This window comes from Pseudorasbora parva, chromosome 19 (assembly GCF_024679245.1).
Source record: "Pseudorasbora parva isolate DD20220531a chromosome 19, ASM2467924v1, whole genome shotgun sequence".
Lineage (NCBI taxonomy): Eukaryota > Metazoa > Chordata > Actinopteri > Cypriniformes > Gobionidae > Pseudorasbora > Pseudorasbora parva.
The window spans coordinates 42,341,187-42,363,344 of NC_090190.1; the positions used below are offsets into that span (position 1 = coordinate 42,341,187).

Here is a 22,158-nt window from a genome sequence, read left to right on the forward strand (position 1 = left end):
TATATATATATATATATATATATATATATATATATATATATATATATATATATTTACGTAGTATAGGTATTACAACTAGATATAGGCTAATTTACTCTAATAATCTACTAAACTAAGTATAATGTAATATAATATATAATACAGCTATGCTATATAATGATATCGCTACTACATACAACCAACACCTCAACACCAATGGAACGCCCCTTTTTACTCGACACAAGCTCCGGAGCCTCGCTTCAGATGTCCCATCACTAAAGCTGCCTAATATAGTGAACATAACATTACTTTGCATAAAGTTACAATATTATACACTTAGCCATTAGTAGAGATGATAAATACTCAATATGCTGAGCTCAAGTTGATCGCTGCCGTGTTGAATTGCACAAAAATTAACTTTAGATAACAAAATGCATGTATAAAAGCTAGTACACCGCATCCAGGAACTTTTTTTTTTAGAGCTAAGTTAGCTTTAGCTGCTAATCAACAATGCTTTCATCATGGAAACTCTTACATGCAAAACACTGTATATGTTATGAATCTTACACGAAATTCATCTTTATCACAGTATAACTGATGTTATTGGGGGGAAAAAATGATCAATGCTACTCGTTTTTAGCTTTGCCTTATAAATATAACTAGCTTGTTACCAAATCAAACAAAAATATATTTTAAACTTTACCAGAACCGGTATTCTAGCTTAATAGCGAGAACTAAAAGACATCTTATTTGTTTATATTCATACTGATGAAGTTCGATGTTTTATGTGATTCTGATGTGATGTGCACACTGCTCCTCTCAGGTCAATAATGCATCTTCCAGCTGATTGGTCGGTGAGGCTCGTTCATGTGTTTTGGGGGCGGGGCTTTGGAAAGAGCCCAGAAGGGAGAAGGTGGAGTGAATGGAAATAATGAGCTGTCTTTAAAACAGTCGTGAGAGGTCTACAGACACTCAATTTTTATACTTTCTTTTTTAGAGTACTGACATTTTAATTATGTATTGATATACAAAGAACGTTTAAACAAATTTGGAAAAAAACGTTTTTTAACCAATTATTACCTACCCTACCTTTAAATCAAAAACAAAAATGACTTTATGTTTTAGTTTTTTATTGGTAAAGTGAGAGTGTTAAACTTTTTTCTCCTGAGTCCTATTCTCCCATTATCCAGAAGGCAAACACAGCAAAGGTTTGTTTGAGCGGCGCCCTCTACGGTACGTGAATTAGCATTTTTCCCTCGGCCTGAGGTTTACTATTTTAATTTTGGTGTGAAGAGTTCTTTACATTTGCACAATAATATAACTTTTTTTGTTATAAAAAACAAAGGTAAAAACGCAAAAGTAATGTAACGCATTACTTTTCTTAAAATGTAACTCAATTAGTTACTTTTTAAGGGAGTAACACAATATTGTAATGCATTACTTTTCAAAGTACTTTCCCCAACACTGTTCGCCAGCTTCTGTGTTTATTCATTTATTCTCATAAATGTGTTGCTTATTCAGAGATTTTACTGATTGTTAATAAAGGTGTTGTACTAGAAGGTCACGCCCCTGTTCTTTATTCATTATTGATTAAAACTTGTGTTGCTGTTTAGTAACGTCTGTGCGTATCAAAGCCCCGGTGGCGTAGTCGGACCAAGTGTGATTATTTCCCGTCGTTTGATTATATCCAGACAAAGTGAAGACATCTGTTTAGCATATTGCATACCACTTGTAGACAAGTCGTAGATTATTACAGTTTTTCTCAATTGCTAAAACACTAAGCCCTATTGTCTGAACCAAATGCTCAGTAGCCGGAACCCACTGACTGAATCAATCACTCTTTTGGCAAAACCATAAGCACTTTTCACTTGCAGAATCTGTGTGTGTGTGTGTGTGTGTGTGTGTGTGTGTGTGTGTGTGTGTGTGTGTGTGTGTGTGTGTGTGTGTGTGTGTGTGTGTGTGTGTGTGTGTGTGTGTGTGTGTGTGTGTGTGTGTGTGTGATGGGTAGGGTAGGGGCAGTTTAGGGGGATAGAAAATACGGTTTGTACGGTATAAAAACCATTACACTTATGGAATGTCCCCACAAAGATAGTGAACCAGACGTGCGTGTGTGTGTGTGTGTGTGTGTGTGTGTGTGTGTGTGTGTGTGTGTGTGTGTGTGTGTGTGTGTGTGAGATTCACTGCAATGTAAATTTAACTGCAGCCAAGTGTCTGGGCGAGCCAAATCTTCCCACTGTACGACCCACAGTTTGAAAACCCCTGTCATAGTAAAAAAAACTGAACCAACAGAACTCATTACATTATCATTTCATTTATTATCAAAGTTGATGGATTAAATTGACCTAATGCACCAGATACTGTAAGCGTTATCTTGTCTAATATAAATATTTTTAAACAGATTGCTGTTGTACTGGACAGCTGTACAGAGTTTCACACATATTCAATAAGAGACACAATAAAAGAGTTTGATTTGCAATATTCCTTCAAACAGTAAAGAAACGACCACTGCTGACCTCACAGACAGTCACATTGGCACATATTTGATGATAACCTTCACAGTCACACTGAGGTGATATTGATTTAGCACAGTATATAATGAACTGGAAGAGTGTGAAGTCTGGTTACCATTGTGCTGCTCTTAGATTTGGAATTAAAATAACAAAAACAAAAGTACAGTATTATCAAATTCCAAATCAAAATACTATAGTAAAAATACTTTATCAAAAGACTTTTATAAAGGAGCAAGTTTTCTTAATACATCTTTTTAAATGCAGCTTTACAAAATATAGTATACCTTAAAAATCCTAAACATCAAAAGGGAACACAAGAAAGACATTTAAGGTTAAAAACAAATTTGTGCTAAGATTACATACAAACGGTTTATAAAATCAGTTTCACATCTTCTTAACTGTAATACATGATATAAATATACGAGACAAAAACTAATTTTTACAACTTAAATTGAGTTTTGGTGCCATTCTAACTGTCATCTACTATTTGCTGGTGGGACGGGTTGGCCATGTCCCTACCACTTTATGCCAGGGTCTTTAAAACATTACCATGATTTTAACTGTAAAAGACTGTAAAAATGCTACAGTAAAAAACAGTTAACTGGTTAACAGAAAGTTTCCCTACTATATCCATATAATAACTATAATAGATCCGACTTTTTACAATTAATGTAATTTTACAGTAAAATACCGTTATATTTAGGTTCAGAAAAAGAACAAGTCGTTGTGTAATTTACAGTAAAAAACAGAATTCCCTGCATGACACTTTACATTTAATGTATTTATGTTGAAATAATGGTTTTATAGTTTTTTCTAATCAGTTATGCACATTAGGGTTTTATGTTAGATCTAATGTTTTTAAATTAATGTTTATTGCATTTTTAACATTTCATGTGTGTTACCAATGAGGGCGTTTCTGTGACCCACTGTGTCCCTTGCTTTCTTATCTGAATGAGTTACAGAAGGGTGAGGGAAAAGGCATTTGTTTCATCTTTCCTTTTGTTTCTGTAAAACACTGACACTGAGGGGTATAAAAGCTTGGGCCTGCTTTGTTTCCTCAGTTCACACGCATTACCTGGTTGTATTGACTGTGGATTCATCCTTGCAAGGATTAAATCTTTATAAAGACACAATTGGCCAAGGTTTGTCTCTTATTCAGAAATGCAACAGAGTTAACATATTTTTGCCACAACAGTTTGTAATTTAACTATATTTCAGTTAAAGAAATACAAATGAAATTAACTTAATCTGTAAAACCTAAAATTACGCTACTGTATTATTTTACGGTAAACTTCTGGCAACCACAGCTGCCGGTTTTTACCGTAAATTTTATAGGGATTTTGTGTGTGTGTGTGTGTATGTATTGTCCTCACCACTTTTTTAAACAATTCACAGCAGGGATGTACCTAATAGTAATCCTGTAATTTCCGTTATTACAGTTAAATAAGTGAAGTGATATGGGGCTGTAATGCGGTCAAGAGATCTGCCTGAACTAGGTTCACTGTTCGTGTCCCAGAAAATAATTGCACACGTTCATCAGCCAATCAGATTTAAGCATTCAACAGTACATAGTACATAGTATAATATCTTAGATTATTTATATTATCACACACCAGCTGCAGACATTCAGTGTGTTGATACAGTCATCTGTTCATCTGTTGGCTCTGAAGGCCACATATCCAGGTTTGTTGCTAGATGCTCTGGAGTAATGTACAGTATCTTCTATTGGGATCATTTGGTGTTCTTCGTTTAATTCGTGTTCTTCGTTTACTTCGTGTTCTTCGTTTACTTCGTGTTCTTCGTTTACTTCGTGTTCTTCGTTTACTTCGTGTTCTTCGTTTACTTCGTGTTCTTCGTTTAATTCGTGTTCTTCGTTTAATTCGTGTTCTTCGTTTACTTCGTGTTCTTCGTTTAATTCGTGTTCTTCGTTTAATTCGTGTTCTTCGTTTACTTCGTGTTCTTCGTTTAATTTGTGTTCTTCGTTTACTTCGTGTTCTTCGTTTAATTCGTGTTCTTCGTTTAATTCGTGTTCTTCGTTTACTTCGTGTTCTTCGTTTAATTTGTGTTCTTCGTTTACTTCGTGTTCTTCGTTTAATTCGTGTTCTTCGTTTACTTCGTGTTCTTCGTTTAATTTGTGTTCTTCGTTTACTTCGTGTTCTTCGTTTAATTCGTGTTCTTCGTTTAATTCGTGTTCTTCGTTTACTTCGTGTTCTTCATTTAATTTGTGTTCTTCGTTTACTTTGTGTTCTTCGTGTTCTTCATTTACTTTGTGTTCTTCGTGTTCTTCGTTTAATTCGTGTTCTTCGTTTAATTCGTGTTCTTCGTTTACTTCGTGTTCTTCATTTAATTTGTGTTCTTCGTTTACTTTGTGTTCTTCGTGTTCTTCATTTACTTTGTGTTCTTCGTGTTCTTCATTTACTTTGTGTTCTTCATTTAATTCGTGTTCTTCGTGTTCTTCGTTTACTTTGCGTTCTTCTTTCCTGCGCCAGCGTTTTACTTTGTTTTCTGTGTTCCTGCGCCAGTCTTTTACTTTGTTTTCTGCGTTCCTGCGCCAGTCTTTTACTTTGTTTTCTGCTTTCCTGTGCCAGCATTTGTATATCCAGATGCCAGGAAATATAATCAGAGTCATAGCCAGCGCTCCAATCACACACAGCAAAATAACCCACCACTCTACAGGTGGAAGGAGGAAGGTGGGAAGAGAACACGTTTGTTTGTTTTTTCTCACTGCTTAAAGATTTTTTCTCGCTTTCAATAATTCTTGTTTTACTTACTATGTTGTTTAGGGTCATCAGGTTTGTGATTATCATCCGTGTTCTCATTTTTCCCCTTTGATTCTGTACCAGATTCTGTGGAGGATATCAAAGGTTAGTCACACCGTTTAGCTTTTACACGTCAGATCATGATGAATAAACCTCAGCTGAGCTCCTCTGACCTGTGAGTGTGAGTGTGATCAGGATTTGTCCTTCAGAGTCCAGAACTCTGTATGTTCCAGTGTCAGTGGATGTGAACGCATTAATGGTCAGATTCCCATCACTGTCGGTCAGTCGATCACTGCTGACCCCGTGACCTCTCGTCCACACCTCTGTCCACTCTCCACTGGAGTTTGTCTCCACTTTATCAGCATTGGTCAACAGAAGATCCAACTTCAGCTCCTCACCTGTGTTCACAGAGATCTCATCTGAGGAGACACACACACACACACACACACACACACACACATTATTATTATTATAATGCTGTCAATCAAAGCATATCAATAAACATATTACGGAAGCAAATGTAATAATTATTAAAAAAAAATCAATACTCTGATAATTGATACATTTAATGTTTTTGCTGATCACAGACTCTGCAGACAAAACCAACATTACATTATTAACATCATCAAGAAATCCACAAAAGCACATGATCAGTTTTGACTTTACCCTGAATATGAAGATGGTACTCCAGGATTAGTTGCTCCCCTTCTGTCTGATCATTATTGTAAAAGAGTCTCAGAAAGTATTCCCCAGCATCCCTCAGTGTCAGATCCTTGATGGTGACATCACATGATCCTTCTCTAAACACTCGGCCGGCTTCACTCTTACACTCTTCATTATCACAGAAAAGGATGTTTTTAGACAGTCTGCTTAAAACAATATGAGAAATCTTTCCAGCCTTAAAGTGACACTGCAGGATGGCGTCTCCTCCCCTGGTCCCTGTCACATGTTTAAGATCGGTTCTTACAGGGGCGGATCCTGCAAACAAAGACAAACACAAACACATAAAGTGTCAATACTGAAAAATACATGTATTGTTTCTCTCTATTTTCCATAATCAATAGCATCATTAAATATTCTTATTTTAATCATATATATTGATTAAAAATAAAAAATATATATATTTTATATATTTTTAAATATAAATAAATATATATATTAATAAGAATTGTAGGTAATAAGGAACAAACAATATTAGCATTAGCTGTGGCATATTTTAACATTTCAGATGTTGATGACATTAGTATAAATCTGTCTCAGATGTGTCAGTGCAGTTACAGTGAATTCCTGAACAATGTTTATTAATAAATCAACTGCATGTCAAGATGTGTGATGATGGAAAATGTCGATCATTAATCCACAAATGTCCACCAAAATCACTTAGACTAGATAAATCTGGAACTGAAAATCAAACATTGTTATAATTTATCAACACAGATGATACTGACCGCTATAACTGATGCACAGCAGCTGAAGAGTCAGCCTTATGAACCTGAGGAGAAAACACAAGAGCCGGTTTATATCACAGACACACACACACACATTTATACGGGGAGAAAACACAAGAGCTGGTTTATATCACAGACACACACACACACACATTTACACAGGGAGAAAACACAAGAGCTGTGTTGTGTTTATGACCGTCGACCGATGAAGTGTACAAGGAGGCTCTGGGTGCACGTTTACAATGAGGATTTATTAAACTTGTTTCACGTCCATGACATGAGTGTTAACTCTCTGGCAGCAAACACACAACTAACGTTACTCTCTGTGGCTAATACTTTACATAAACTGCACTGGCAAGTGCTATAGCCAATAAGAACACAGCATGCGTTGCCGCTGGCATGTGATTGGTTTGTGACAAAACATAAGAATACTACATCCCCCTTCTTTTGAAATAAACAATGTAAATACAAAATAATGTGTATTACATTAGTGCAAGAAGAATTCTGTAACCAAAAGTCACATGCACACTGGAACAGCAATAGATTATGAGACTAAAAAAAACAATCATACTGCCTGTATTCACATATCAATAGATTGTCACATCTGCATAACATATAAACTGCATTGAACATTGTGTGAACACATTTTTCTATTATCTTTTGAAAGGGCAGCGATCCGCCTACACCCTTGTACAATTACAGATCCAGAATTACTCTGTGCTTTATCTGGCGTCCGGATCTGGTTCTGTAAGCGGTGGATTTGGGCAACTCATCAGTATGGGCAGGTGTGTGTACAATGTCACTTTGTGGCTCACTGTGGATTGGTGTTGTGCATAGCTCAGCACCATCGTCAGAGTTGCTGCTTCCAGGATCTTTTGTGTCCAAAAGGTGACATCTGTTTCGTCGATATTCCTGTCCAGCAGTAGTAGGCACATGATATGATCTTTCAGTGTTGGCTGCTCTGACGATGACAGCTGGCTTCCAGTATCCTTTCTCTTGTACTCTAACTGCTTGCCCTTCCTTGAGCTGAGATAAGGGTTTAGCCGATCTGTCATAGTAGCTTTTTTGATTTTGTTGCTTATGCAACCTTTTTGCTCTGACATCCTTCCAGCTAACGACTTTTGGCAAGAGCTGATGATTGGTATTCGGTAAGGTTGACCGCAGGCGGCGACTCATTAACAGCTGAGCCGGGGACTTGAAACCATCAACAGGGCTGTTGCGATACTCCAGGAGACTGATGTGCGGATCTCTTTTGTCAGTTTTGGCCTTTTCCAGCATCATCTTAGCAGTATGCACAGATTTCTCTGCCAACCTATTACTTTGTGGGTGGTATGGACTTGTGGTGGTATGTGTAAATTCCCATGTTCTGGCAAATGTCTCAAACTCACCTGAACTGTACTGGGGGCCGTTGTCTGAAATGACATCCTCCGGGATGCCATGTCGTGCAAAAGCATCTTTTAGTTTGTTAATCACAGCAGATGAGGTTGTGCTGCTGAGCTTGTCTAACTCAAAATATCTGCTGTAATAGTCAACTGTCACAAGATAGTCCTCATTGTTCCAGGTGAACAAATCGGTAGCCACTACTTGCCATGGCCTGTCTGGGACTTTGTGACTGATCATTGGTTCTTTGGTGTTAGACGGGCGAAATGTAAGGCAGATTGAGCATTTGCTGACAATGTTCTCAATTTATTTCCCCATCCCAGGCCAGAACATGATATCACGGGCTCTCTGCTTGCTCTTTTCGATGCCCAGGTGACTGGCATGTATACGTGACAGCATGTCTGGGCGAAGACTTGTGGGAACGACAATCTTTTCACCTTTGAATATTATTCCATGCAAGTATGAAAGCTCATCGCGGTGGTTCCAGAATTCTGACACACTCATGGGACATTTTCTTTTCTCTTCTGGCCAACCACTTTGAATAACTCGTTTCAGTATCTGGAACTGAGGGTCCTTTACGGTTTGATCTCTGATGTCCTCCATCTTGGAATCACTGACAGGAAGATTGCTGTACACTGTATGTACTTGAATGTCCATGCCTTCACTGAGGCTCGTATCCTGGTCTGATAGTGACTTTCTGGACAACGTGTCTGCGACAGGGATGTCCTTGCCTGGTCGATGTACAATGGTGAAGTTATACTTCTGGAGCTGGAGGATCATCCTCTGAAGCCTTGGGGGAACTGATGCCAGGGGTTTCCGCATGATTGATTCAAGGGGCTTGTGGTCACTCTCGACGATGACTTGGCGACCCTAGATGTATTGATGGAAACGTTTACAGCCAAACAGAATGGCGAAGAGTTCTTTCTCGATTTGGGCGTAATTGATTTCACTTTCAGAGAGACTTTGACGCATATGCAATGGGTTTTCCATCCTGAAGTAATACTGCCCCAAGCCCATACTAAGAGGCATCAACTTGCAACCTGGGCTCTTTAAGAGGATCGAAATAGGCTAAGACTGGGCCTGGTTCGCATGTGATTAGCTCTTTTATCTTCTTGAAGGCCTTGTCCTGCTGGACGTCCTAGAAGAACTCACTTGACTCCTTCAGGAGCTGTCTAAGTTGCGCGTTGACGTCAGAGAGGCCAGGTGCAAATTTGGAGAGATAATTAATCATACCTAGCATGGTTTCAAGTTCTCTTTTGTCTTTAGGTGGCTCCATGTCTCTCACTGCAGCAACTTTGGCGGGGTCAGGCTTTACTCCCTCAGCAGTGAGAAGGTGTCCAAAATAGCTCACCTCTGTAGAGCAGATAATGCTCTTCTCTGGATTGAGCTTGACTCCTCTCTCCCTAGAACGCTGCAGCATAGCGCGGAGGTGTTTATCATGCTCGGCTTTGGTCTTTCCATAAATGAGAATGTCGTCGACTATGGCCATAACTCCATCTAAGCCTTCATACGTTTCGTCAATTTTTCTCTGGAACTCATCTTGGGCCGAAATCAGTCCGAAGGGTAAGCGTCGGAAACGGTAGCGTCCAAAGACTGTGTTGAAGGTGGTCAATCTCGATGATTCCTCAGTGAGCTTAATAGCCCAATAGCCTGATCGGGCATCTAGAACACTGAAATATCGGGCACCAGCTAGCTTGGACGTTATATCTTCAAGAACTGGCAGGGGGTAATGTGGTCGCTTGATGGCCTTGTTAAGGTCCCTTGGGTCCAGACATACCCTTAGCTGACCGGTGCGCGGTTTTTCGGCCACGACCATGGAATTAACCCATTTGGTTGGCTCTCTGACTTTAATGATGACACCCTGCCTTTCCATGCTCTCAAGCTCTTCTTTAGGCGATTACGTAATGCGAGAGGAATGCGTCTGGGTGGATGGACTACTGGGGTTGCGTGCGGGTCTAAGTGTATGGTACACTCACCAGGAAACAGTCCGATCCCCTTGAAAATGTCTGCAAACTCCTCCAAAACTGGCACTTCCGTCTGTCTCTCTGTAACTGATAGTACGAGCTTTATGAGGCCAAAATCTATGCATCCTTTTAGACCTATGACAGGGGGCGCCATTGTGTCGACTACATAAAATGTCAGCACCATCTCAATGTCTCTGTGCTTGCACTTCAGGTCGCATTTCCCTTTCACCACCAGACGTTCACAACCGTAGCCAAACAGGGGACGAGATGTTGGCTGCAGAGCATACGGAGTTCTGTGTTCTGTGTCTGAACTCTGTTTGCCCTGTGTCAGCGAGTCAATAAACAGCTCATCACACTCCTCAACCTGGTCTGTACTTTCATTGCTTATTGCATGGACAGCTTTCTCACAGCTGGAGCGACAGACTTTGGCAAAATGGTTTAATTTACCACATATTTTACACACTTTTCCTTTTGCAGGACAGTGAGATCGATTGGCGTGAGGTTTGTTTCCACAATAGCGGCATCCTTTGGTGTGCACTGGGGTAGTATTTCTAGTTTGCCGGTTTTCACTCTTTGTGTATTTAGCATTACGTTGTTTTGGAACCGCGCCCTGTGATGTGTGGCGGGTGATTGCGTGCACTGCATGTTCACGTTAAGTACTCATGCTGCTTGAAATGGTTTTTAACTGTGCTTGTGCCAACTCATGAGATCTAGCGACATCTATCGCTTTTTCGAGCGTTAGCTCAGAGCCCACATTCAAAAGTTTCTCACTCACTTTCGGCGAATGTATCCCGAACACAATGCGATCGCGAATCATCTCGTCACTGTTTGCATAATTACAGTCCTTGACAAGTAGACGCAGCTCTGTCACAAATTGCTCAAAGGGCTCACGGTCTCCCTGGACTTTTTCATGGAATTTGTAACGTGCAAATATAACGTTCGATTTGGGCTCAACATACGCCGTGAATCGGTCGTAAAATGACTTTAGGATCTTTGCTTCGTCAGCAGACAGCGACCATGTATTAAAAATGTCAGGCCCTTTTCTCCGACCCATAGTAGAAGATAGCTACATTTCTCATCCTCACCCTTTTTCTTCAGGGGTCCGCTGAACATCAGCTCTGCGTGCTGTTGAAACTTGCGCCATGCTTCAGGCAGATTCGTTGCTTCCCTGTTCATCGTGGGCATAGGAACTCCAGCGGTCTCCATCCTTGCATATAATCCGTTCACTCTGACACCATGTTGTGTTTATGACCGATGAAGTGTACAAGGAGGCTCTGGGTGCACGTTTACAATGAGGATTTATTAAACTTGTTTCACGTCCATGACATGAGTGTTAACTCTCTGGCAGCAAACACACAACTAACGTTACTCTCTGTGGCTAATACTTTACATAAACTGCACTGGCAAGTGCTATAGCCAATAAGAACACAGCATGCGTTGCCGCTGGCATGTGATTGGTTTGTGACAAAACATAAGAATACTACAAGCTGGTTTATATCACAGACACACACACACATTTACACAGGGAGAAAACACAAGAGCTGGTTTATATCACAGACCATGGGCGTAGATTACGGGGGGGGTCGTTTCCCCCGCACTTTTACTGGGTCTCACCAATCCTAGGCGACCCGCTCTGATCAGGATTCGAACCGAAGTTACCTGCGCGGGATTCGGGAGCGTTAACGAGGACGCTAAAGACAGCTGTCACCAACCTCGGTTGATAGCGCGCTTCTTGGGTCGTGGCCCACGGCAAGAATTTACATAGAAACCAATGTGAATACATCACATTCAGGGACAAAAAATGATCTATGCATGCATGACCTGTCATTTTATTCGTATTTAAATATGAGCAGGGCGCTCTCTCACAGAAAGTCCAAAAGCGGATTCGTAGAAGTACCCTGTCACGCTGGAGCTGCAGCTGAAGCAAAACAATTTCATATGAGAGATGAAACGTGACGACGACAATCAGACGATTGCGACAATATGCTTTATGTGTGTTTTTCAAACAATCTGAATGTAGGCTATTTATTGACAATAAAGTAGCCTATCATATGAATAATGCAGTGCTGACTGACAGCTTTTTTAATGTTTAGTATCTTCTGCTCACCAAGGCTGCATTTATTTAATCAAAAATACAGTTAAAACAGTAATTGTGAAATATTATTAAAAATTAAAAACAGCTTTTTTCTATGTGAATATAGGCCTAGTGTGATTTATTCCTGTGATCAAAGCTGAATTTATCATCATTACTCCAGTCTTCAATGATCACTGATTATTCTCATATGATGATTTTATAATGGAGAAACATTTATGATTATTATCTGTGTTGAAAACAGTTGTGCTCTGCTTAGAAATTTTGTGGAAACCATGATACATTTTATTTTTCAGGATTCTTTGATGAATAGAAAGTTCAATGCACAGCATTTATTTGCACTTATTACATAAATTATTATCTTTTGTAATATGAAAGATATCACTTGTGATCAGTTTAATGCATGTCTGGTCAATAAAAGTATTAATTTCTCTCTCTTTTTAATTTTACCATAAATGTTTAGATGGTTTCCAGAAAATTTAAGCATCACCATGAGCAGCACAGCTGATAATAATCATAAGTGTGTGTTGATGATCAGATCCTCATATGAGAATGATTAGTGAAGGATCATGTGACTCTGAAGACTGGAGTAATGATGATAAATTCAGCTTTGATCACAGGAATAAATCACACTTTACTGTATATTCACACAGAGAACAGCTGGTTTACATCAGAATAATATTTCACTCTACCTTTTTTACAATAACTTTTTTTTTTTACATTGCATAAAATCTATGGAGACTTAATGCACAAGTGTTTGTAGTAGGCTACATAAACCACTCATAAAATTGGCATAAAATATAGCATAAAAAAGTATAGATATTAGTAGTTATTGTTCAGCAGTGTATTTGATATACCGAATTAAAAGCAAGAGATGCAATAAATTATATCGGTCGAAAAAAAACAACAACAACAAAAAAAGTATTACTACGACTGTCCCCCTCACTTCCGAAAAGATGGCTACGCTCCTGTCACACACACACACACACACACACACACACACACAGGTATACAGGGAGAAAACACTTTCCTTAGCTGTGAAACATCATTACACATTGACTTTCGTTTTATCAATTCATTAAACCAAAGGTTCAAATTATAATTTAATGTTAAACATAATCATAATCACATATGGATGGACACATTCAGCACAAATACATCGGCTCATTTCCGGGGTTAGTTTTCTTCAGACAGAAACTCAACTAAACACTATAATAATAACACACAAAAAAACAGAAGTTACATTTACAAACATGAAAACTTACATGATAACAGTTCTGCATGAGTCTGGCGTCCAAATCTAATACATTGTTGCGTTTAGCGATTGACATTAAAGTAAAGCGACTAAAAACCATAGACAGTAAAAGAAAACGAAAGTAACATCTTCTTCTTCAAGTTTATTGGCGGTTGACAAACAACGAAATGGTGTATTACCGCCACCGACTGGTAAGGAGTGTGGAACAAAATGACATGCTCTCCTTTATATTCTATTCCATAAATTAGCCACTTTTAGATATTGAAAAAGAATATTATAGCATTCATTTCCTGAGTTATTTTGTAAAATATCTCCCAATATAAATCACATTTTTATTATTTCTAGATTTTGTATTAAAACCCTTCTTTCAGTCTCATATTTCTGACAGTATATAATAACATGTTCCACGGTTTCTTCTTACCCACAAAATTCACACTTTCCTGTATCATGTTTATTCATTTTATAAAGTGTGCTGTTTAGACTTGTGTGTCCAAATCTCATCCTTGATATTATCATCTCTTCTCTTCTGTTTTTCCCTGCACTTCTCATCTCTCCTACTTTCCTTTGAATCCTGTAAAACCATCCACCTTTCTTCTCCTGATCCCACTGTTTTTGCCATCTTTCCTTCAACCTTTTCTTAATAATACTCTTGATTTCATTCTTACTCAGATTAACCGATAAACTAATGTTTTTGTTTTTAATGGCTTCCTTTGCTTCCTTGTCTATCTTCTTCTTCTTTAGATTTTATTGCCGGTTGACAAACACGAAATGGTGAAATATCGCCACCGACTGGTGTGGAGGTAGAGTGTGCATCAAAGTGACATATTTTCTCATTTTTTATATCTTCTCCCACAATTTGTTACTTTAAGATACTGAAAAATACAGTTATAACATTAATCCCCTGAGCATTTTTTTTTGGTTTGCATTTTATTTTTGCTAGATTTTGTATTAAAAACCCTCCTTTCAGTCTAATATTTCTGACAGGACTGTTTCTTCTTTCCCACACAATTCCCGGGTCATGTTTACCCATAAAGTGTACTGTTTAATCTCGTGTGTCATCCTTGATATTATCTCATCTCTCCTGTTTTTTTCCTGTACTTCTCATCTCTCCCAGTTTCCTTTGAATCCTATAAAACCATTGACTTTTCTTCTCCTGATCCCATTGTTTTTGCCACCCTTCCTTCAACCTTTTCATACGAATTTCGACTCGAATGACTGTATGCTGCACTAGATCTAAAGAGACCCGTTTTGTGAGTTTTTGCCTCTCCCCACAGAGTTTTCTTCAGTGCTCTTTACTAACCCAATTTTGGCAAGAGGTCACTGTCTCCCCGCTAGTGAAATTCGTTCCTGGGAGCAGTTTTCGACTTGACTCAATGTTCACACTCTGAAAATACAGCAGCTTCCTTCAAAAATGGAGCCTCTCATCCGCTCAGAATGATGATGATGATGATGATGTTTGTCTGTTATACGACAACTTAGTTTGAATAAATGAGCAGACACTGATTAGCTACTTGCTATAAGTTTATTTATATATGGAGATTCAATCACAAATGCATTAACAGTCTGACAGACATAAACAGGACTCAGGCCACAGCCTCTGTAGAAAAATAAATTGTTAACTTAATGTTTGAAACTGCAGGTTATCAACTTAATCGATATGAAGAGCCACTATATGCAATCATCACAGCTTTCAGTTTGTCGACCGCATCAGATGTCGACTCCGTCCTCAGCAGCTGGATGTGTTCACGGATGCCATAGCAACTCTCAAAGGCCACCAGGACTTTACGGTTTTATAAAAGCTATTTATTTGTTGTAAAGTTTAATAAGCATCTCAGAAAAATAAATTCTAATGTCAGGCGCAGTTGAAGTAGTTTATTGTTTGCTTTACATGAGTAGGATTAGGGACACAGTCATCATGCCAACATTATCTTCATAACTTCTTACAAAATAAAAAGTTTATCCCTCTGAAAAATGTACTTTCCTCTCTTGTAAACATTATAGCTTGTTTAATGTGAGCGCGGCGCACGCTCAGTGGTGAAGGCGCGCACTGTGTATCACGTCATATAAGGACGCACACTCAAAAGTAATCGGGTCAGGTCGTGTACATGGTGAAGCATGTTGGTGTATTTACGTGCCAATTTTGCTAAGAGCGGATAGCACGTTTCTTTGTCTCTCCACCATGCTAGTAGCCGGACAAGCCAGAGCCTCATCCAGATGTTTGGTCTGGAAACTCTCCATTGCCGGCTCAATCTGAGGGGCGGATAAACGGCTGTCTGTCAAACTCCCTCTGCACGCGATAGGATAGCGCTACACCAACCAGAGCAACGAAGGTGAAGCGGAGCTGACAGATTAAACATTCACCGTATCTGGTCGGCTAAACTCTGAACACATCTTCCCTTCTTCAGAATGACTTCAGTGCCGTTCTTTGTTCTTTTCTCAGAGAAAAGCTGAACTCAAGTCTTCCAGAGTCGCAGTCAAAGCTGATTCGACAGACCGCCGTTCGCCAGTTTCTGTGTTTACTAGAAGCACGCAAACGCAACTCGGCCGTTGTCATTATGGCCCCGCCCACCGACTCTATACACGATGTGATTGGCCCGGCAAGAGTTTGGCGTTTACAGCTCAGAAGGGTATTGAGAGTTGCTAGACGACACTTGCAGCAGATTAGATTTCTAGGCTACCATGCTAGTGGATTAGCCGTAGAGTCAATTGGTTGTTCTTGGGGATAGCGGGTTAACTCCGTGTCAGCGCGCGCTCTGATTGGTAAAGGAACAGAGATTTCAGACCTCTGTTTATTAAGGAGATCTCCAAGATTTCTCTTCTTGGTAGGGGGTGCACAGACCTCTCCCGAATCATCTCCAGCAGTAGCAGCCTCCGAAGCACCACGAACTCCGCCTCCGTTTCCCTCGTCAGCTGATACAATTTTCCCCCGGAGTGCATCTTTTTTTTTATGTTTGTAAAAAATATTTTAATAACACAGTTTTGACGGTTATAAAGTTCTAATGACGTTGTTTAACTATAACCGTCGGTCTCACGGTTATATACTAACCGTCACACCCCTAGTGCCACCTACCGGTCCGGAGATACGAAAAATGGCTCTTTTGGCTTATAACTTCAAAACCGTTTGTCCAAAAATAATAAAATTGGTCTTGTTAGATGCAGGGCGTCATGCCGAGTCTGATATCCAATTTTACCATTTTGGCTGTCGGCCATTTTGAAATTATGTGCTAAAATGCTCTATTTTATGAATGTGTGACAGATTGTTATGAAACTTGGTATGGGTCATCACCCCGATGACAACTGATCCACTGTGCAGTTTGTTCATTTCACTCAACTATGTTAAATTGACCGAACAAACACGTATTAAGTAAAGCTGACAACACTAAGTTTTTTTAGTAGAAACAACTCAGTAAATTTAAGTTCATGTATACATGAGTTTGTGAAGTATTGTGAACAAGAATGATTTGAGTGCAACCAACAAGAGGGAAAGTAATTTTTTTTTGAGTGTATAGAGCTGGGATATATTGAGTTAAACACTAAAATAAAGCACATAATTGTGTCATTTGGCTGATTTTTGTCTCATCAGAAATGAGCGTTTGGCTTCTTTCCATCCTTTCTGCCGGCCGTGATGGTGAATGATTCCTCCTGCGGCGACTGTAGCCAGAAAAAACACAAACACAGCCAGACCGACACCACCGAACATCAGCACACGCTCCGTCACCGTCACCTCGTCTACAGACAGACGAGAGTTATTCACATTCATACAAACACACGATTCAGTGTGAGAATACATGCCAGATCTCCAGAAGAGAAGATAACAAGATCACTCTAAAATAATTCAGGGGCTTAGTAAATATCACAGTAAACTTTATTAACTTCATCAAATCTCTAAATATCATTTATTTGATGTTTTGAGTTGAACATACCAAAATAATTGACTAGATATCCAACAGTTAATTTTGTCTTAAATGTACAGTTGTATTTAAGTTTTTTTCACTAAAAGAATTTAGTATTTTAATAACCAATTATTTATTTCAGTATATTTGTGAAATTTTTATCAAAATATTCGAGAATGGAGAAACAAATCGACCTGTTTCAAGAGCCACAAACATCACTTAATTCAAATGAAGATTATTAATATGTATTACACACTGAAGAAACAATGCACAGCCATTTTAGAGTTTAAATGTTGGCGGTATTGTACACATGTCTAAACAGTAGGACTAATATATGCTGTATTACTGTAACCTTTACTGTAACCTTACTCATCCAAATAAAGGCCGGTAATGTTTAAGTGTGGTTGTGTGGAGTATTTCACAAACGTTACGAGGAATTAAAGTTGATATTAAAGTTATACAATAAAAGTTAATATTACTCATAAATAAAAACATAGACATAATTAAAACACTACTTCATGCTTCATGGTATGGTTCACACTAGTTCATATGGTGTATGTAATTGATTTCACTACTTCACTACATTTGTTTGTGTAAAAATGGTTGACCAAAAAAAACTGAGTAAATTGTAAAAGTTTTTAGAGTGTAACAAGCAACACATTACCTGTGATCTCAACTTCTGCTGTCGTCTCTTCTACAAAAACACCTGTGAATATATGATCGGTTTATCTGTAAATATATGAACACACACACACACACACACACACACACACACACACACACACACAAAATCCTGCTTCTGTCATTTTTAAGCTGTTGTTAAGAGCACTCCTCAAATTAACCTTAACATGGGTTAGTTAAGCAATGTCGAGTGCTAAGTTTATATATCTACTCATGATCTCAATCACAAACCACTAAAACACAAATCATCTTCAGATCTCGTCTTCAGTGGCTCATCTTAAAGGGGTCATGAACTGAGAAATCAACTTTTCCTTCAGCTTTTGACATATAAGAGTTCATCACACTGTAAGAATATCCCGAAAACGTCCTTATCAGTCCAAAAACAACATTTATTGTAACCAAGCCCAGAGAACGACTATAGATCAGTGAAAGATCAACGCCTACTTCATCATCGCAACTTTGGCTCCGCCCACAGGAGTGTTAGTGAGATGACGAGGAGAGATGAACGGACTAAATATAACATCACCTTCTAAAGGATCCTAATGCTAGGACTGTTCTTATTTATTCTCATCAATGTGAATGTCTCAGTTGAGCATTATTTATTTGTGTTCGCTACATTTCACTGAATAATTTGATAAATCAGTCACAATTTCGCCGCAAACAGACTTTTATGATATGGACTCGACAGTAATGCCACAGCATGTCAGTAATCGTGTTCATTCCTGATCTGAGATCAGTGATTTCTGATGTGAATCATGTACAAACCCGATTCCAAAAATGTGGATATATATATATATATATATATATAGAGAGAGAGAGAGAGAGAGAGAGAGAGAGAGAGAGAGAGAGAAATAGATAAATATTGAAATATTGACATTTCAATATTTTATTCAGAATACACTATAGATGACATATCAAATGTTTAAACTGAGAAAATGTATAATTTTAAGGGGAAAATAAGTTGATTTTAAATTTCATGGCATCAACACATCTCAAAAAAGTTGTGCCAAGGCCGAGTTTACCACTGTGTGTCATCCCCTCTTCTTTTTATATCAGTCTGCAAACATCTGTCGACTGAGGAGACGAGCTGCTTAAGTTTAGGAATAGGAATGTTGTCCCATTCTTGTCTAATACAGGCTTCTAGCTGCTCAACTGTCTTAGGTCTTCTTTATCGCATCTTCCTCTTTATGATGCGCCAAATGTTTTCTAATGGTGAAGGATCCGGACTGCAGGCTGGCCATTTCAGTGCCGGATCCTTCTTCTACGCAGCCATGATGTTGTGATTGATGCAGTATGTGGTCTGGCATTGTCATGTTGGAAAATGCAAGGTCTTCCCTGAAAGAGATGACGTCTGGATGGAGCATATGTTGTTCTAGAACTTACATATACCTTTCAGCATTGATGGCCTTTCCAGATGTGTAAGCTACCCATGCTACACGCACTCATGAACCCCAGACCATCAGAGATCAGCTTCTGAACTGAGCGCTGAGAACAGCTTGGGTTGTCCTTGTCCTCTTTAGTCCGGATGACATGGCGTCCTAGTTTTTCAAAAAACAAATTTGATTCGTCTGACCCCAGAACAGTTTCCCACTTTGCCACAGTCCATTTTAAATGAGCCTTGGCCCAGAGAGAACGCCTGCGCTTCTGGATCATGTTTAGATATGGCTTCTTCTTTGACCAATAGAGTTTTAGCCGGCGACGGCGAATGGCCCGGTGGATTGTGTTCTCCAATGTTTTCTGGAAGTATTCCTGAGCCCATGTTGTGATGTCCATTACAGTATCAGTCCTGTATGTGATGCAGTGCCGGCTAAGGGCTGAAGACCACTGGCATCCAGACCCTTACGCTCAGAGATTGTTCCAGATTCTCTGAATCTTTGGATGATATTATGCACTGTAGATGATGATAACTTCAAACTCTTTGCAGTGTTTCTCTGAGAAACTCCTTTCTGATATTGCTCCGCTATTTTTCGCCGCAGCATTGGGGGAATTGGTGATCCTCTGCCCATCTTGCCTTCTGAGAGACACTGCCACTCTGAGAGGCTCTTTTTATACCCAATCATGTTGCCGATTGACCTAATAAGTTGCAAATTGATCCTCCAGCTGTTCCTTATATGTCCATTTAGTCCGGCCTCTTATTGCTACCGGCCCCAACTTTTTTGGAATGTGTAGCTCTCATGAAATCCAAAATGAGCCAATATTTGGCATGACATTTCAAAATGTCTCGCTTTCTACATTTGATATGTTATCTAAATTATATTTTGTGAATAAAATATATGTTTATGAGATTTGTTAATTATTGCATTCCTTTTTTATTGACAATTTGTAGAGTTTCCCAACTTTTTTTGGAATCAGGTTTGTACAGTCAGATGTGTCAGTAAATCAAACCAGTTACTAAACACTCAATTTACATTATTTCTCTCAATGGGATGAAAATAATTATTTAATAAACTGTGATTAAATTATATATTGATAGCGGTCAAAGAACGCTCCCGCTCTCTTTACAATCGCTGGAGCTGTCAATCAAACAGCCTAAGTTTATCAGTGACTGAGTTCAAGAATCACACCAAAACTCCCGTTATAATAATCAACAAATCTCTTATTTATATTTTGTTTGCACAGTTAGTTTACACTGAAGTCTCACAGCATGCTAGCCTAGAAATCTAGACGCCCCCTAGCGGCAGCAAATCTAATCTGCCTGCGAGTTTCGTCTAGCAACTCTCAATACCTTTCTGAGCTGTAAACGCCAAACTCTGGTCGGGCCAATCACATCGTGTGTAGAGTCGGTGGGCGGGGCCATAATGACGACGGCCGAGCTGCGTTTGCGTGCTTCTAGTAAACACAGAAACTGGCGAACGGCGGTCTGTCGAATCAGCTTTGACCGCGACTCTGGAAGACTTGAGTTAAGCTTTTCTCTGAGAAAAGAACAAAGAACGGCACTGAAGTCATTTTGAAGAAGGGAAGATGTGTTCAGAGTTTAGCCGACCGGATACGGCGAATGTTTAATCTATCAGCTCTGCTTCACCTTCGTTGCTCTGGTTGGTTGTAGCGCTATCCTATCGCGTGCAGAGGGAGTTTGACAGACAGCCGTTTATCCGCCCCTCAGATTGAGCCGGCAATGGAGAGTTTCCAGACCAAACATCTTGATGTGGGCTTGTCAGGCTAACAGCATGCCTTTTATTTTTAAATTATGACCATTTTTGACGTACATAATTATACTAACATTATAAGTGCAGCCCAGGAAACATTTAAAATCAATACAATAATGCAGTTCATGACGCCTTTAAGATATGATGTGAAAACTGAAATGCATTACCGGCATGGTGACCCTCAATCTCCAGTCTGATGGGTTTGTCGAAGAACATCTCTGGAGCGTCAGACTTTACTCCACAGAAATAAAAACCCAGATCTGACTCTGATACTCCAGAAATAGTGAAAGAGACTTTGGTGACCCAACTGTCTGCGTTCATTTCCAGACGAGTGCTGTCCTGGTTGTATTTGATCAGCAGTTTTCTTCCTGTTTGGTCCTTCTCTCCAGAAATCAGCAGAACGAGCTCTTCAGATCTGAGATGATACCAGGCCACTTCATATCTGTTTCTCATGCTGCAGTTCAGGACGATGTTTTCTCCCATCTGGACTCTCACAGCAGAAGATCCTGACGCATCTGAGAGACAGCGATATTAGCTACACTATTTGAGATTGATATGTTAATTTCACGAATGTTTGAATATATTTACCACTGGATGTGATTTGCATAATCCAATGAGAAAATACACAGAAGAAGAGAACGGCTTTCTCCATTGTGTCTGTCGTCTGTAGAGGTGTCAATCAAACTAAAGGTTTCAGTTCAATGCAGAGACACTAAACCACAAGGTGTTTTCATTTCCGTCTCAGAGAAATAAAGCATTGAATAATAGTCTCTGTCAGGTCAAGTGTTAGATCTTCACACCCAACAGCCACGGCAGCCAATCACCACTCAGAATGAATGACTCTGTCACATTGGTTTAACTTTGATTTTTAAACCAAAAGAACGAAAGACACTTTTCCTTTAATATAACCACAATAAATGCTATTGTTTTCATTGATGTGCAGCCTGTACACATCATGTAATATCTCAGACATGTGATGGTACTGTATGGGTTTACTTTAGCTTGCAGTGATGCTTGATGAACAAAACTTGGCTATTGTGTGTCCATGATC

The 22,158-nt window shown here is 39.1% G+C and overlaps 2 protein-coding genes across 2 annotated transcripts; both read right to left on the reverse strand.

Annotated features, from left to right (window-relative positions):
• Window positions 1-2,271: 2,271 nt before the first annotated feature.
• LOC137047325 (golgin subfamily A member 6-like protein 22) lies at window positions 2,272-13,519 on the reverse strand. The gene is made up of 6 exons (XM_067424930.1): window positions 13,398-13,519; window positions 6,697-6,740; window positions 5,915-6,226; window positions 5,422-5,667; window positions 5,261-5,335; window positions 2,272-5,159 (listed from the first exon to the last, which is right to left on the reverse strand). Coding segments are annotated over exons 1-6 (1,698 nt in total). The 5' UTR covers window positions 13,400-13,519; the 3' UTR covers window positions 2,272-4,140.
• A 1,384-nt stretch (window positions 13,520-14,903) lies between these two features.
• LOC137047732 (uncharacterized) lies at window positions 14,904-21,836 on the reverse strand. The gene is made up of 4 exons (XM_067425580.1): window positions 21,696-21,836; window positions 21,275-21,622; window positions 17,945-17,986; window positions 14,904-17,116 (listed from the first exon to the last, which is right to left on the reverse strand). The coding sequence occupies exons 1-4, from the start codon at window positions 21,757-21,759 to the stop codon at window positions 16,944-16,946; spliced, it is 627 nt and encodes a 208-aa protein (XP_067281681.1). The 5' UTR covers window positions 21,760-21,836; the 3' UTR covers window positions 14,904-16,943.
• Between the last annotated feature and the right edge of the window lie 322 nt (window positions 21,837-22,158).